General features: G+C 45.1%; 7 protein-coding genes across 7 annotated transcripts; 3 read left to right on the top strand and 4 right to left on the bottom strand.

Moving 5' to 3' along the window:
- Positions 1–1,678: 1,678 nt before the first annotated feature.
- N7483_004736 (uncharacterized protein) lies at positions 1,679–1,858 on the top strand (the record flags this gene model as incomplete). Its single annotated transcript, XM_057088173.1, has 1 exon — positions 1,679–1,858. One exon carries the CDS (start codon positions 1,679–1,681, stop codon positions 1,856–1,858), a length of 180 nt encoding a protein of 59 aa, XP_056948002.1.
- A 1,852-nt stretch (positions 1,859–3,710) lies between these two features.
- N7483_004735 (uncharacterized protein) lies at positions 3,711–3,926 on the bottom strand (the record flags this gene model as incomplete). The annotated part of the gene is made up of 1 exon (XM_057088172.1): positions 3,711–3,926. The coding sequence occupies one exon, from the start codon at positions 3,924–3,926 to the stop codon at positions 3,711–3,713; it is 216 nt and encodes a 71-aa protein (XP_056948001.1).
- Positions 3,927–5,703: 1,777 nt separating this feature from the next.
- On the bottom strand, positions 5,704–6,918 carry N7483_004734 (uncharacterized protein; the record flags this gene model as incomplete). The annotated part of the gene is made up of 1 exon (XM_057088171.1): positions 5,704–6,918. One exon carries the CDS (start codon positions 6,916–6,918, stop codon positions 5,704–5,706), a length of 1,215 nt encoding a protein of 404 aa, XP_056948000.1.
- A 1,197-nt stretch (positions 6,919–8,115) lies between these two features.
- Positions 8,116–9,387, top strand: N7483_004733 (GNAT family N-acetyltransferase; the record flags this gene model as incomplete). Its single annotated transcript, XM_057088170.1, has 1 exon — positions 8,116–9,387. One exon carries the CDS (start codon positions 8,116–8,118, stop codon positions 9,385–9,387), a length of 1,272 nt encoding a protein of 423 aa, XP_056947999.1.
- A 1,040-nt stretch (positions 9,388–10,427) lies between these two features.
- N7483_004732 (uncharacterized protein) lies at positions 10,428–11,300 on the top strand (the record flags this gene model as incomplete). Its single annotated transcript, XM_057088169.1, has 1 exon — positions 10,428–11,300. One exon carries the CDS (start codon positions 10,428–10,430, stop codon positions 11,298–11,300), a length of 873 nt encoding a protein of 290 aa, XP_056947998.1.
- A 2,086-nt stretch (positions 11,301–13,386) lies between these two features.
- N7483_004731 (uncharacterized protein) lies at positions 13,387–14,489 on the bottom strand (the record flags this gene model as incomplete). Its single annotated transcript, XM_057088168.1, has 3 exons — positions 13,387–13,488; positions 13,544–14,416; positions 14,478–14,489. The coding sequence occupies 3 exons, from the start codon at positions 14,487–14,489 to the stop codon at positions 13,387–13,389; spliced, it is 987 nt and encodes a 328-aa protein (XP_056947997.1).
- Positions 14,490–14,901: 412 nt separating this feature from the next.
- Positions 14,902–15,695, bottom strand: N7483_004730 (haloacid dehalogenase, type II; the record flags this gene model as incomplete). Its single annotated transcript, XM_057088167.1, has 2 exons — positions 14,902–15,395; positions 15,482–15,695. 2 exons carry the CDS (start codon positions 15,693–15,695, stop codon positions 14,902–14,904), a joined length of 708 nt encoding a protein of 235 aa, XP_056947996.1.
- Between the last annotated feature and the right edge of the window lie 1,567 nt (positions 15,696–17,262).

The raw sequence follows: 17,262 nt of genomic DNA, 5'->3' as shown, positions 1-17,262 counted from the left end.
CGAGAAATTGGAAGAGAAATAGGAAATAGATGAATTGAATCTACTAATATTATATCCATAGATATATCTATGATAATGGAGGGAATGCTAGAATATAATAGAATCGGTACACAGGTGAATAGTATTCAATGAGATCATATTCATCCAAGTTCTAGTTGGTTCTCAAGGGGCGGAAGAATGAAGGATACGAAGGATTGTGACTAAAGTCCATTCCCCACGGAGATTTTTGGAGTTCTATTATGATTGGTGAGTGCGTGAATTTTGAGCTTGAATGTGTATATGCATGTATACAGGGTATGATGATGTGGAATATAGAAGTAGTACTATAGTAGAGTCATCTATGTGGTTGCACTCCAGGCTATGAGTAAAACTTGATATGAGAGAAACTAGTAATGGGATACCGTGATATCACTGAAAAGACTACTCCATACAGAGTAAATGGTCTTAATTGTCATTCCTACTCCCCACTTACCGCCGATTTCAAGTTGCTCATAGGTCTAGTTTTGTCTAGTTTTTATCGTACTCCGTACTCCAGTAAGCTTCCCAGGTGGTCGATATTCACATGCAATGGAGATCCTGTCAGCACTGTCATGCATACTAAATTTCATCCTTATAAAAAAAGCAATTATATGCCTACTAAGAGAGAGAGACTGGGTCACCCCTCCATTGATTCACTTACCGGGAAACTAATCCAAACAGAAAAAAAAGGAGACGGGAGAAAGCAGAATAACTAAAATCCGCACAGAGCAATTGAAGTGGGTAAAAAGATTCGGGGCCCAGAAGCTAACGGCCCATAAGAGAGATTGGGCCAAATCCTGACCAAACCATGACAGGAAGCTGCTTGTTTTCTGGTGGATACTCTCTCGGGAGCTTCCAGTTAAGCGAGTCCGTGCCTTTTGTTCCACAAGATAATTTCGAGAGGATAGCACGTGGAAAATTAATTGCCGATTTTTAAATAATTACACGGAGTATTCAGGATGAGATCCACTTAGCAAGAGTGATGTTCAGGTAAGTCAACCTGTGTCTCTGTGTCTCTGTGTATATGGAGTATACGGAGTAAAGTTCTTATTCCAATTCAGAACTTGAAGCATATGATATGGATAATATGGAGTCACGGTACTGGTAAAGCATGCGGAATACTACAATTCCGGACCAAAAAAAGTATTCCAAGGTTAAAGTTGGGCAGAATGCAGAATGTAATGTGCACTTAATCAGTTAATGTGGATTCAAGTTCAAATGTTATCGGAAAGGTTCAAAGCCATACTCAAACTGGTTTAGATCAGTGATGGTAATTTGTCTAATTTCCCCCTCTTGACCCCTTTTTGGCTATATCAGAGCCTTTCCCTTTATGATTCAAGCTTCCCCTTCCCCCAAATTCTAGTCCCCTCATACCTACTCCGTACAACTAGTAGTATTTCATATTCACCGTGCGGGTGATCCCGAGAGGGGGAAAAAGCAATAATATTGGTGCGATGACCAAGAATAAATGGGAAAACTTGCATCCACCCGCGGAACGGCGCGTCAATTCCCGATTACAGATACAGATACATGTAGATGCCCAGGCGATACAGTGGAGTCATGAAGAACTTCGTTGGATTTTGGAGCTGTCAACTAATTCCCTGCCACAAGTGCCCACAAGTGAGAAAAGAACCGCTTACATACTCCTGATGGGGCCAAGATGTCTCCGGCACGCTGTTCCCGTGGCCCGCGACCAGAGGACTGGGATACGCCATCGCTCCCGCGATGGAGACCTGCTTTGAGCGATGGGGGAGTGTACGGAGTAGGAAATCGGAGAATCCTGTTCGGTCTTGGTCCGGAGACCCGCTCAATGACGATGCTGACGGTTCTCGGAACTTGAAGCAAATCTGATTTTTCCCCCATTGACGTGGAGTACGAATACGGCACCTAGGATGTCTTTTCATTTAGCCCTGGAGCACTTGAGAGGGTATTAATGTTCAATAGCCATGTTAAACTATCTTCAACCCCTACTAGCTTGAATATCACTTGACCAACAGAGTATGCGGACTCCAGGACTGTTAAACTAATCCTAACCTCTGCTCAAGGGCTTACTAGTACTAGTTCAGAATTCTAGCTAAACTTCTTTATACTACTCTGAAACCTCCCCCATCCATTCATCCCAAATATCGTAGCGATGTGCAAAATATCCCTAGACTAGTCCTCTTGGCCCCATTTCCATCCTGTTGCGTTACATGATCCAATTCCTCGGTTCACCCGCTATGGCCGAATATTCAGCTCAACGGAAAGGCCCGACGCGACGAAGTAAAAAAAAAAAAACAAAATAGGGGGCTAAAGGGTCAAAACAATAGTACAATCCCTATTATTCGTCATTGTCGCTAAGAGTTCACTTGGCCAAATTTCCAAATATTCATTCTAAAAGGGGGGACCAAGAACGGATCCTCCCGTGTCATTGCTCCGCCGTTAGATGGAGTCGCCATATGGCAATTCAACGGTCCGCTATGGTCTCGTCTCATTCAATGATATTGGTACCTCGCTTAATGGAATCAATTTCCCTCTACTCCATATCAGCTCTAGTCATTTAATTTCCCCCGGTGGGACTTGGCTATGATCGAACTTAACTAGAATTTTAGAATTTTCTTCGGAATTCATGTCCGATGGACTACGCGGCCACCTTCCGATGAACCGTAAGCTGTGGTTTGTCTGCATTTATTTTCCTTAGGAGATCGGCAGGGACGAATTCCGCCGCGTTGGCTCTTGGGTTAACTATCGCGAAATTGGGCATTGGACCTGACAGTCGTTCTCGGGCTTCATTTCTCATTTCAGGGGCTACTCTTGAACTGGGCTGTGCATCCGGGTTATCTCCGCTGCAGGTAATGACTTCATCTGATTGTCTAGGAGAGCTTATTCTGGGGGGCGTTTCCCCGGTGATCGGGGAACGTACATCTTTCAATATGCGTATCCTCTTTTGAACTTGAACGTATATCCCTCATTGCCTTATCTGAGACAAATGTTGCTACTGTTAAAGGGGTACTTGGGTGGATACAAGGTTGGGCGCCAATTGACCCACAAGGCTGCTGTGTAGACATCCGACGCGTCACGGTTATTTGGGATATGGACACAGTTAGATGAGATAGAGAGCTATACGTAGGGAGTTTACGTATGTATAGCACTCGAGAGTAGATCAACTCGTCAATTTATACTAGTACGTGATGCGCGGCAGATTGAGATTGTTGTCGGTGACATTATAGCATCACGGACACGTACAGGGTCCTATGAGTCTATGACCCTCCAGAGCTTTAGGGTTTTGTTTCTGCCTAAGTGGAATTTCGGATGTTAGGTAACTAGCAACGTAGATCATGCATGTGTAGAGGCAGCTTACATGTGGAGCTATTCAATACTGCTATAAATGAATGCCCTAGTTCCTTAGCGTGTATATTGATGTTGATTTGTGGGCCCTCAATGTGATATGGCTTTAGCGTTGCGTTTCTTGTAATAATCGAATAGTCAAAGAAGAACATTGAACTTTGAGATAAATTAACTCTTAATGGAGATGAAGGGGAATGCGAGACTTGTGCTGGGCGGGTTCCCTGTATGAAGCCTTATCACACTCACTTCTGTCCAAATTTCGAATGCCATAGTTTCTATCAGATTGCCAGTTGAATTGACTCAGCCCATGACGCTCGATGTAGCAATGAATCCGGGCCTGGAGCTGTCAAGGTATCCAAGGAAGGCTAGCCACTGAATTGGGCAGTATAGTCCCATCCTGCTGGGCAGACAGGTGAGGAATCCGGTACCCAGAACTTGCGCTGTGTAGTATCCCATTTGGCGATGACCACAAGAGACTTTGCTAGTACTGGAGCGATCGACGATCCGGAAATATCGATGAGGCAGTTTGGAAACAGCATCGCGGACTCCGGCTTGCCGGCTTCCTGCTTTGCAGAAGCCATGGCAGTGAAGTGAAAGAAATCTTATTGCAGCTTTGCTTTGAGCATTGCTCACCTTCTCCTGGCTGGCACACATGCCAAAAATCACCTTGCAAAGGGCCTGCAGAATACAATATAGAGAGAATACGCCCCACAATGTCATTATAGCAGTCATCTCCAATGTACCGTTCGAGCAGTGTGTTCACCAACATTTGAACTGCCATCTTCGAGGCCTCGCACTACCCGAGCAACTATTTCCCATTCGGAAACACTCTGGAAACTCTGAGAAGGCCTTGCTGCTCAGGTATGCCGAGCTTGAAATGGAAGTTTGGGCTGTCTTGTATCTGTGGTCTATTCGGACGTATGTTAGATTCAAGTTTCTTGAAAAAAGGGCGTCATCGTCTCGAGTTTGCCATACCTATATCCGAGGTGCATAGTGTGAGTCAAATCTAGATGATGTATCCTTTGATACCTTCCCAAGGCCTTAGGTAGACAGGCTCTCCAGGTGGGTTCTGAGCGGTTCCTCCACCAATGCAGTCCATATGCAGTATGAAACCGCCATCAACCAACCCTCGGAGAGGACTCACGTCATCCCAGTTGCTTGCTAGGTAAATCCGACCATCTGCCGGGATTTGGACTCGTTTGAGGGCTAAATTCCCTCTTAGGCATACTGTATGGAGCAGTCAAACATAGCCTTAGAATAGAAACCATCGTTCTCAGCTATAGGAAGTAGCCCTTTCGTGCCTTTTTGGTGTATGGAGGTGCCTTTCTTTCCTCAGCTGGGGGTACTCTGGCTAGGCTCTATATTGGACGACCACCGATGGGAGGGTGAGCGTAAGCGTAACTTTGTCCAAACATGGGTATTTATGACTGTCCACTCATTCCAATAACGACATGGTTCCTTAAGAAACTGCTTTTGGTGAATGATACCGTGAGATTGCCAGCTATCTGGCTAAATATCTGTCAACTAGCCCAGCATGACTCCTTTTCAAAATTCTTAGGCCAACCTATTCCACACCTCTGTGCGTTGGCTTGGAATTTTCATTGTCAGGTTAATTGAGAATGGAATCAATTAGTCTCTGTGCAAAGCTGACCTTCGTCAGTTGCAAGTGTTTTTTGAGCTCGAAGACCAGGACTCCGCTTCGTCGAAGTGAAATTCGGAATTCCTTACGGCTTTGACTGCTGAAGAAACTTTTTGTCTGTTTGTCTTCGGCTCTGCGTTTGCCTCATCACATCCTGGGACTAGAATTGATAACTTTTCAATCGATTTGCAATCCGTGTTTTTGAAAAAAAACAGGTAAAGGAGGCTGCCGCGACTCTGCCTTGGGTTTTCTTCACGCGAGGCTGTTACTAGTTGGATCTGGGTTCACAGCCTTGGAAGAAATATTTGCTTGAAGATAAGAGTTGGGTTAGTTCAAATCAAGAATTGATTAGCTCAAGATCAACCGGTATTTAAAATAGTGAAAATACCTAGAGATAATTTCATAAGGAAACGAAAAAAGTCTGAACGTGAGAGAAAGAAAGTAGGAAGTGATAGAAATCAAATTCGCTCATGATCTGAAGAAAGCAATGAAGAAACGAGTTATAAATAAAATAGAAAGTTCTCAGTTACCGGAAACTCCAAATTGAGTATTGATAAATGTGATTTCTGTTTCATTTTCAGAATTGATATAAGAAGATGGATGAGTCCTTCCAAGGTTCTATAAGCGTGTTTTATAATCTTGAAATCAATTTAAATCATGTGATATAATCTACAATGACCTCTTAGTCTCCAACTCTGAGCCTAGTTCTGTTGCACACTCTATAAATGAGAAGTCACTTTTAAAAGTGTACCATCTATCTGTCCATCAAAGGGAGACAGCCCAAAGAATAGCTCCCGGGAACATCTAGTTATAGTAGTCTGTCGGTCTTGTAGTTCTACCACCTCATCTTGCAAGATTTCAAATGAAATATCACCTAGAACTTCATGTACCACACTTGTATCTCCAATGATATTCTCCGTCCGTGAATCATCGAGAAAAATGTAATGAAGTAAGCTGGACCAGCATACTTGTAACCAGCGCCGACTCTTGAAGGCAGAATATCCAACTGAACCACTCAGTCCACGGTCAAAATCGCCAGCATCGGTGACTACCCCTAAGGAGTCCTCTTTAGCCCAGAAAACCTCAAAATATCCAAATAATGTCCCATCAAATTGTCCCAGTAACCCAATTTTGTGTAGGTCTTCGCTCTGCCGACGAAGATACTCGTAATCTTCCTCAAGAGAGTCACCGTAGAGCTCAGCATGTGTAGTAGGGGATTTCTTTGTTTGATGATAGAATTCCACATGGGTAGGCTCTTGGTGATCAAGAACGAGTAGGGAAAATGTTTTGTCCAGGGTTGGGATGTATCGACTGTATACAACGGTCCCTGGAGTTGGCTTGGGAGAGCGAAGAGGATGGGTGCGACGTGTCATGGGCGTAGATGTGGTAACGTAGTTAAGGTGTGGCAATGGTCTCTTGCCTAAGGGAGTCCAAATTGAGTGGTTGATCAGTGGCGAAGCGCACCCTTGCCAGAAAGCATTTCGGAAAACCACAGAATGTCCATTTGAAATTATCACCATCATGGTTTGACGTAGGTTCTCAGTTATGGAATCATTTCCAGAGCCCCTTAAATTCAATTGGAACACTTCCAGATCAGACTTTGTTGTGAAAATCGTGTAGATTATTAGCCAGATATGGTTGATAGTGATATTCTCCGTGTTCTGCCATGTACAGACGCTTGTTGGATAATGCTGAGAACTTCGTCGGGGACTGGTGCTAGCGCGGGATACAGGATTCGATTTGGGTTCAGTGAAGGTAATGCTGTCATCATGAAGCTCAACTGGAAGAGAAGTATCGGCAGCGAAGTCCTCTTCCTTGCTCAGCTGAAACTCCTCGTTGTCATGAGCATTGCGTGATGGAAGAAGCCGGAATCTCGTGAGGTACGGGTGAGGAAGACAGATCTTCGTGTCTCTGGACCAGGTACTAGATGACATATTGCAAAAAAATTAAACCCAATTAGAATTGACAACGGTTCTGGAATCTCTGAGCGTATCTTTTGGCTTTAAGAGCCATGTGCGGAACTTCCTAGCCGAGATCGAAGCAGGGACTGGTACAATGACCTAGCTGACAATGATCACTTCCTAATTGTCTTACGATATCGGCCTCAACACTAATATGATCTGCGTCGCTAGTCTGAAATTTGCGAAGAGTGGAGACTCTCTGTGAGAAGCATGGCTGGCTGAGATGATTAGAAGTTCGTGTGTACTATGCCGCCAATTATACCCAAGACTCTGTAAGTTTGTTTTGGGCGCCAAACACAAGGTAAGCGACCGCCAACTTGTAATCAATCTATTTAGGCTAGAAGTTTTGATGACAAGGAAGAAGGTTGCCGACCTGGGCACCTGAGTGAGCCCAGATGTTCGTACTAACCTTGGAACATTGATACCGTAAATTTACCCACTGGTATTACCGTAGCGGGTCCACAGGTATCGATTTCCGCCAAGCACACGCGCTCTGTATTTTACATGCCGGTATTTTATATGCCGCAACTCACGACTCGTTGCGTCAAGGCTCCACCTGCTGCCAGGAATTGAGGGTTGTGAAGACATAAAAGAGACTAAAAGTTATGAATATCGGGAGGAAGAAAGGCCGGAATAGTAAATCCATACAGGAACCTCTAGATATCCGTCGAATGTTGACTTCCAGAATGAGAAATTCTACCCATCTTTTTATCTTGGCCAAACATGCGTGAGCTCCATAATCCGTATAGAGTGCCCCGTTTTTGATGTCAAAGATCAGCTATAGAAAGTTCGGAATAGCTGGCAAAGTAGGCACGTCATCCGAAGAAAGTTAATATATCGGTATGGGCCTAAACAGATCAACCACCTAATTTCCTATACTTCCACTTCTCCGCTGACTGCATACACGTAAGGATCATCCCCACTGTTAATAATCCCATCACCAAAAGTATGCTTCATGAGGTTGTAGCAGGCATTACCCTGTGCGAAATCGGCATTTGCTGTCCCACATGCCCCGGATGTATCGAGTCTATGAGGCTGGTACTAAGGCCGTGCACTTGATGTACTTGATCTGATAAAACCGTAGCGTAATCTCTGAAATAGCTTCCTACCTCACTGTGCCGCAGCTTTTTATCTAAATTTTACGAAGTCTTTCGTCTCAATTTGTAAATCATGGCTCTCACGAAGATTCGACTTCCGCATCCATATCTCACAACCTACTACTTAACTCCTTCTGAGAGAACTCAAGACGGCTCTCAGCTACTGCAATTGCGCAAGTCTCAGGATGAGGAATCAAATCCATTTTCTGACGCCTTACACAATGAAAAGCTGTACCTTGGGCCTCTTGAGCCGACAATTCCAAACCAAGCTACTCCGGAATCAAACAATACCGCTTGGGCGCGAGCACAACGCAGCCCCTCCTCCCTTTGTACCTGGCAAGATAATTCAACCCCAACGGTAGGCCAGATTTGGCTATATCTCTACGCGATATTCACGCTCAACGAGAATGTTGAGGCTCTCCGTCTTAAGCTTCAAGGCCATGAGACAGAAGAGCTGGCACAGGCTCTCCGAGTTTCAATGGTGGCCATTGATCACCCACAACCTATCGATGACACTCTGAAGTGGGTTTCTTCTCCAAATGAGTTGCTCATTTTGCGCAACGCCTTTTGGCAGGGCTGTGCATCTCCCCTGGGAAACCAACCTATTTGGCTTCCAAGCTGGATCTCTGCTACAACAGTCCCTCATCTTGACTACACCATGACCTCTACCGAAACCTCCCACTGTCGACACCCTCGCCGCAATCCCAAACCTACCCCCGGTTCCGTTGTCTACAGTCGCTATATCCCTTTCTTGGACGAGCATTTCTCGCTTGTTGCACTTGATTACAAGAATGCCGAGCACTTGAATCTCTTTCACACCTGGCAAAATGATCCTCGAGTGGCCAAGGGGTGGAAGGAAACCGGCACGTTGGATGAGCATCGCGAGTATTTGCGTCGACAACATGAAGATCCACATACTTTGACAGTCCTTGGCCGCTTCAATGATACCGCGTTCTCCTATTATGAGATTTTCTGGGCGAAAGAGGACAGAATCGGTGCTCACTACGATTCTGACGATTTCGATCGTGGTCGCCATACACTCGTGGGCAATGATGCTTTCCGAGGACCTCATCGTGTAATGGCATGGTGGCCTAGCATGATTCATTATGTGTTCCTTGATGATCACCGCACGCAAAATGTCATCGGAGAGCCACTTTCCACCAACGACAAGGTTCTCACCTATGACTACACTTTTGGTCTTCACCAATCTCAAATTATTGACTTGCCGCATAAACGTGCCAGCTTGGTCAAGTCTACTCGGGAGCGCTTCTTCCAACTTTGTCCATTCAACCAAGTTAGTCCTCACATTGCTGGAACTGGACTAGCTTTCAAGCCTCGACTATAGTGTATCTTTTGTTTGTGTTTGCATTAAGTAAAAATATGATTTAAAAGTTTCAATTACCAGTCTATCTGCCAAATGAGTTTTTCGTGAGCACCTGGACTAGAGAACAAAAGTCTAGAGCTAGCATTAGCCAGAGCGCCAAGTCGGCAGTGTCTTAGAGAACTGTTTCTCATAGGAACTGTAGGATACGAGCTGATGTGATCATCTTGGCAACATCAGCTCGGCAGTTCTCGTGGTATGCCGGCCGCCAAGCCTGGAACTTACGGAAATTCTTGATTCTTGGCGAAAAGGTTTTACATAGAACAACGAACAACTTGAAACTTTCCAAGGTTAACTTAAATCTGTACTGTATTCCAGGCTTTTGTCTGAAATTTCAGATCGGCATTGGTATAAGCTTACTAGTAGGAGGCTCCACTCGTTTACGTATACGACGCCCCACATGGGTTCTGTATTTGTATGTAACGCCGAACTCAAAATCAAGGAGACGCACAAGTCTCTTGAACAGAGGGCTACTCGATAACTCGAGAATGATGAGTTGGAGCTTGGTCATTGATTCAACTTTAAGCATTCGAATTGCCTTATTCGTGAGAGTAAGTCCTGTGACAGACTTTACACGGTTTTTAAATAGGAAACAAAGTTACTGGTACCCAAAGTCAGCTGAGAGATTCCGAGATTATCATTATCAGATGATCTAGGCTTTCTGAATTCCTGGTACATCATATTAATATGGATCCAGCTTTTGTTACATCCCGAGGCCGTATCCACGCGGAAACCATCGGTGTAACATCGCAATTCCCTGTATCATCATGCACTGTATCATAATGGAAATCTTGAATCTATCGACGTAGAATACAGCCATACGCTGACATACGAATGTAGACATTTACTAATTCTCCTAAGGTAGGTAAAGTATGTATAGGTGGTAGGTCCTCATAGGCATTCAGCCTCAGTGTTGTTCTCAGCTTCTGTCCAACATCTTACAAGACCAACTCACATCTTCAGTCATCTTTGAATACCTTGAAATTCGATTCTATCTGTTCATTATGATTTCTCAAACTCCTTTCAAGCGGCAATTTCCTCTACAAAATGATGCCATAGTCTCATTTCCGGCTCCACATGTGATGTTGGTCGTCTTCAATCGACCCCAAGTCCTCAACGCCATGACCAGTTCCGCACAATATGACCTCGAATCACTCTTCTCCTGGTACGACAATGAACCTTCACTTCGATGCGCCATTGTTACGGGTTCGGGCCGGGCCTTTTGTGCTGGGATGGACCTAAAAGAATGGAATCAAACCAACGCGCGTCGAGCAAATGGTGAACATGCCGGTCAACCCCCGATGCCTCGATCTGGATTCGCTGCCCTATCACGACGTCATGGCAAGAAACCTGTCATCGCTGCGGTGAATGGGATAGCTTTTGGTGGTGGAATGGAAATGATTGCAAACTTGGATCTGGTGGTAGCGGCCAAGGGAGCACGCTTCGCTCTTCCCGAAGCAAAGCGTGGTGTCGTCGCTTTGGCAGGTTCGTTACCAAGGCTGGCTCGAACAATTGGCCGTCCGAGAGCGATGGAAATGGCGTTAACTGGTAAAAGTATCACGGCGGAGGAAGCGAAAGATTGGGGTCTGGTTAATGCGGTGGTAGAGGATAATACTACTGATTGTGCGGTGCTTGACCGACCAGTTGTCAAGGCCGCATTGGACTATGCTGCTACTATCGTTGATAACAGTCCCGATAGTGTGATTATTAGTCGTGCGGGTATCGTGGCTGGCTGGGAAGATGGGAGCGCGGAAAATGCTAGTCGCTTACTTGCTGATAACTGGGAGCCGGCATTGAATGATGGTGAAAATCTCCATGAAGGGATTAAGGCATTTGCTGAAAAGAGAGCACCGCGCTGGGTGGACAGTAAGTTGTAATTATAGTAACTCTTACTATCTGAAGGTCTATAGTATTTTCTTCTTAATTTGTATGATAACTTGATTCAAAGCTGATATTTACTTGATAAACCCTTTCCTTGGTTCTATTCTGATAGCCATAAATGGGTCATTCCCATTTCATTAGGTCTAGACATGGCTTAATATCGTACATACATGCTAGTGCCTACGTATTGACACGGTACAACTACCAACTATGAAAATCAGCTGGCAATGACAATGACATCAGGAGATACGGTTTTGTAATGATTATCATCTTTGCTATCGATGCCGACACCGGTACTTTTCTGGTGTATAACACGGGATCTCGATGATCATGTCTACTAGTAGATACTATGCAGGTGATCTCCGATTTAGCGTGTCTGTTTTACTCCTGCTACTCCGCCCTGTAAGCTTACAATGCTTCTAAACCTGATCATATTGTGGGCCTCTCAGCATATGCCGGGATTGCGGACTCCACCTAATAAAAATGCCGCAATACACAGCCACAGACCCTAATGCCCAACGTTGCAATACGTAATTCGATCAGATAAACAGGAGCTTGGATTTTCTTACTTCCAGTTACCAAATACTGATTCTAACATCTGCAGCTTCTCTCATTGATATCGGTGATCATGATGGTTTATCTCAGGCGATAACAATACATAACCTTGGAAGTGTCATGCAACATGTGCAAGAAATGCTCACCTATCCATTTCGAGAGAAGCTGAAGATCCAATTTTTAGGATTCGAAAGGTTAATCCTCTGAGACATGAAAAATACGTCCTACATAGTCAAATCTAGGTAATCTCCCTGGTTTCCCTGTAAATCGTCGAGCTCCACCAACATGACATTCCCCGGCCGAGGCCAGCACGCTCGATGTGAAACAGATACATACCAGTACAATACCACCGGGTATTGAAGAAAGTCAAAATACCACGCTAGCGTACAAGCTTATACTGACTCCAACAACCTGCAAGAGGAACCGTAGATCGCCATAGTCTCGAATCCCAGGCGGGGCTTTTGTAAGAATTTTCTATGAAGGTAGCCGCTTACTCATGGGCGATCTCCAGCTTAACTTGCCGATTTTTATCCGTTCAACCAATCTTGGAAGCTGTGGAGATGAGTTTCGGGTTTCAAAGTTATCTGATCATCAGTCATCACTCACCGATACTCGGAATTTTCAGGAACTCAGCTTGGCGCCATGCGTAGAATGGAGACGGTTTTCTGCATGTCTTAGTTTTGACTTACACAGAGCGTGATTTGTAACTTATCTTTCATCTGTGGTTACACTTTAATATCTTAAATTTTCTTTTGTCTCACTTGGCAAACCTTCATATTCCTTGACATCTGACCAAATGCCTCCGGAACATCCTGGCACCCAGAAGCTGTTTGTCATATCAGTCACTTAGCACTGTACCTACTGTATGGACCTCTCCATCGAGTAAGATGATATCCTGTTCATGGGATGTTTTCTCTTTTGATGGATGGAAATTTTGTTTTTCTTCCCTCAGCTTGATTGTTTTGCTCACCATGCTCAGTGAACGGCAAAGATCATTTATCACGATTCCGGAGCTCACAGCACATGGTTCTAAGCACTTCTGGTGTGGAGGAAAGGGAAGATCAAAATTGAGGCTTCCATTGCGTGAGCCTTTGCTAACATTGGCCTGCTCCCCGGCTAGATCACTCTGACAAGACGCAAGTTTTGAAAAGCCCACTCATACTTTAATGAGACAGGCCACATTCCTTTGCTCTTCGTCCAAAAGTATCGATATTGGACATATTTTTTTTTCCGTGATGAAGGTCTCATTTTGATATGAACCACTCCCGTTGATTCCAACATGCCGCTCAGACTCTAATACTCAGTGAGGCAGTTCTCAAGACCCAAGTGCTCGGCAAAATAAAATCTGTGTTTATTCAGCTACTCTGACTTTTATGGTATTTGCAGGTCCAGGTATCAAGATTTATTGAAGGAGCACGAATTAATATGAAGCATGCCAGCCCTGCACAGTGTGAAACAGGCTGCTCAAGGCTACCATATCGATAAGCTATAGCAAGCACCAGAGTAGTCTGAACAAAACTCATATTATTACTCTGAGGGTAGAATATCAGGAACTGGCCCAGCAGGAATCACCACTGGCTGGGTGCTCCCTGACTTCTTAGTGATAGCAACGCAATAGCCGAACTTGCACTAGCCGGTGTTAGATCATAACAGTCCTCGCAATATTAGAATGAAATAGACTCACAATTTCAAAGTATGTCGTTTTCTTGAATGCTCCACGAGTTAGATCAGACTCGTCATGGTAAAGTCTGCGATACCAACGGTCCAAGAGCGGGTAACCGTGTCTGATCATCTTCAGGTTGCATTTAAAAATGCAATAATAGGCAACATCGAATCTCGCGATTGTCGTGTACAAACGAATATCAGCCTCAGTGATATGGTCTCCAAATAAGAACGGCTGGTGTTCCGGCTGACTCAAATGGGCTTCGACTCGGTCCAAGGCCTCAAAAAGGGGGTAGATGTTTTTGAGATACGCCTCTTGGTTCGTGGCAAACCCTACCTTGTAGACTCCATCGTTAATTTGCGGGTATACCCATTCATTCATAGAGTCAATTTTCTTTCTCAGATTTTCCGGATAGAAACCACCTCCTGGACGATTGATTTCGCGTAAGTGCTCTGGGAGGAGATCGTCAAATTCAGTGTAGAGCATTCGAATGATCTCGCTACTCTCATTGTTGACGACTGTCTCTTTCTTCTTGTCCCATAGCACCGGAACTGTGAATCTCCCCTCATACTCTGGGTCTGCCTTGAAGTAGAGCTCTTTGAGATACTTAAATCCATATAGCGGATCCTTCTCCGCGGAACCCCATCGGCCCGAGAAGAACCACCCCTCTGGTCCAAGTTCAGGGTCTGTGACTACCCTCTGAATGATATCCTGGAGTCCCTTCAGATGCCAGAGTAGATTCGCACGGTGGGCCCATGGACAACCGTAATTGATGTAAAGAACATAGCGGTCCTTCTCGGCTGGGAATTCAGCTGATGCGTCTCTGGACACGCTAGATCTAAACGCCGAAGCCTTGCGCCGGAAATGGCCATCTGCGTCGGCAAGTTTGAAGATCTTGAGTGTCTTTGTATTAGTGCATTGGAAATCCATTCGCACTTTTTATGCTGAGTCTCACCTTATCGGTCATGTTGTGAGCTTGAATCGCTCACAGCAGAAGCTGGGAAGATAGGCAATGTTTAGTGAGGACCCAGCGTAGGAATTTCGGGTTTCGGCCTCAATATCTTGCAATTCAAGATGTCTCACGCGTGAATTTATGACCTGCTTCTCCCACCAGGAATGAATCAGGCCCCCCTTTATATAGTAAATTCAGGCCTCCTCTAAAACGCCGTGGCGGGGTTGATAAGCACTTGAGTATTAGGCGCTTGATCACGTCATGCATAGTAATCACCCCCGGGTCACTCAAACACTAAGATTGAAGCCCTGAAATATATGAACTAGTCACAATAAAGATCACAAGCGACGAGAATGAGGATAAGTGATAGATTTCCTTAAATCTCAGATATGAAAAAAAGTGAAAAAAATGTTGCAAAATGTCAAACTTAAGCCGTAATTCCCAATCTCCGGGCAGCTTCCACAAAACCGCCTTCGTTTAAGCCCACCCAAATATCAACGAAACCTTCTGCTTTGGCCTGTGCAATACGATCAGAAGACCAAGCCTCTTCTAATTCTCGCTCAACGTAGATTGTCTGGAAGCCGCAGCCTTTAGCAGCTTTCAAATCACTGAGATGTGCCGCTACCAGAGCACATTGTGCCGGAGTATGTTCAAGAAGATCTGCCGCGCCATGATATACGATCGGCGAAGGTTTATATGCTCGAAAATTCTCTGAGCTGACAAGCTGATTGAAGGGTAGATGACCATATTTCTTGAGGTCCTCAAGGAGAGACATATTGCCGTTGGATAAAGTAGAGGTGGTGAACTTTGTGTTCAGCAGGTCTAGGCCTGCAACACTATCGGGCCATGGGTTAAGCCGATGCCAGGATAGAGTCAAGTCCCACAACTCATCATCGTTAAAAAGCTCTCGAATCCCTCTTCCTGGAGGAGGTTTTGTAGAGCAGTGTAGTGATGTTGGTCAACTGAGACAAATTCGCTGGAAGGATCAAATGTCCTAGTGAAGACACCGTAGGACGATCGCCAATCCTGAGCGAGAGATTGCCAATCCGATTCGCTGAGAGAGGCTGCACGCTGGCGCACATCCACGGGGAGATCCTTGCTCGGATCATCCAGTGCTTGCTTAGCTGCAAGACGCAGGGCGTTTGTGACACAGGTTCGCCATTCGACGACGGTACCGAACGTATCAAAGAATAAGACCTGGGGAGGTTGCACTGCAGACATCTTGATGCAAGAGGGATCTGCAAGTCGGGGTCTCCAAGATGATTGAGATTTACTCTGCTGTGAAACGTGAAATGAGGCTCTCAGTGTAACCTGGTAAGCTTCGAGATTCAAATATTCATGTGTAAAACATAGGTATATGGAGAAAGCGGCTGAGTCATAGACCGAGGTTAACAGTTCCAAGGTTTATGGGGGATTCCATCAGGCTGATCATTCTCCCCGCATGAAAGCATGAGAGAGCTCAGAACGTCATTGAAGTCACATCTCTCCAAAAATAAGAGTGTTTGGAATATCCTGGCATCTCACTCCCAGTTCTATTTTAGGCGGACGGTCCAGAAATTAGATCAAAGACTTATACCATAAACCTTGGAAGTGTTGTAGTCTGGATTACCTTACACTTTCCAAAAATATGGAGTAAAGATTGAGATGTTTGGAATGTTTGGAATGTATGTCTGGTATGTCTGGTTTGATACGTTTGACTTCCAATGTGGTCGTCCTCGCATCTGCACCTTCCTCACCAGCACCTGAGCACTCGTGAACATTGTCACCTCTTACAAATCTTTTCCAGTCACCTGGGCATCTCCACTCCTTGCGCCTCCGAAGACTGTTATATTAACAGTCCTACCCAGAAGAACAAAACCCAAAAAGGTTGACCCTGCATTGATCGAATGACGAGTCGTTGCTGGAAATAGACCTGTCAACGGCCCGTGTTTGCGTCGCCCTAGTCGCCCCTCCAAGTGGGGTTCAAACGCGGTCGATGGTTCCGGAGATTGTGCTCCTTCAAGGCACTCGTTTTCCCGTACTAGTCCATTTGTCAATGGGACTAAGGGTGATGGGACCTCGTGTCACGCAGCATTGGAGTCTAGAACAAAATGCCCCAACGTGACATTATTGCCAATTATTTTCACCACATGCGTACTATCATTCATTGGCTAATACTATTCATTTTAGACGTTTCCCACTTCGCACTACAGAGCACAAAAATTATGGGGGCCATAAAGGGGGTGAGAAGAATTTGGCAGTGTGTAGTATACCCCCATACTACTAAGGAGTACAGCCGAAGGGTCCTGTGAACCGTGATGGCGCATTACACACCACCATGGGCACCTCGTGGCGTCACTAATCAAATCCGAAGGGAAAAATCAAAACAACGCAGCTTCTGATTCAAGTGGATGCATGGAGCTGCTTTGGTGGAGACCTCGGATGGATCTTGCGGAAACGGAGTCTCCGGTTCCCCTTTTTTTTTTGCTCGATTTCATAGTGCATTATTGATACCTGGAAGATTCGACGCGTTTTTCCTGAAAATGACAAAAAAAGAAAATTCCAAACCATATATGGCCATGTCAAATACGAAAGGCTCGGTACTTTGATAGCCACCAGATCAGATGCAACTTGGGGCGCTCTGAAACATGAACATGGAGCACAAACCACCAACGCATATTGCACGAAATTACCTTGGCCGATCAACATGAGCAAAGGTGACGCTAGGGCGAACTGAGTAACGCCAGAACAGGGGAAATATTCATTCCCAAACACGCTAACCGGCCCTCCTATTTCCTTATCCAGGTTC

Source organism: Penicillium malachiteum, assembly GCF_028827825.1.
Source record: "Penicillium malachiteum strain IBT 17515 chromosome Unknown utg000002l:1.0-8849297.0:1.0-8852440.0, whole genome shotgun sequence".
NCBI classification, from domain to species: domain Eukaryota; kingdom Fungi; phylum Ascomycota; class Eurotiomycetes; order Eurotiales; family Aspergillaceae; genus Penicillium; species Penicillium malachiteum.
Note: the sequence above shows the minus strand (reverse complement) of the source record. Positions and strands in the feature narration are given on the sequence as shown.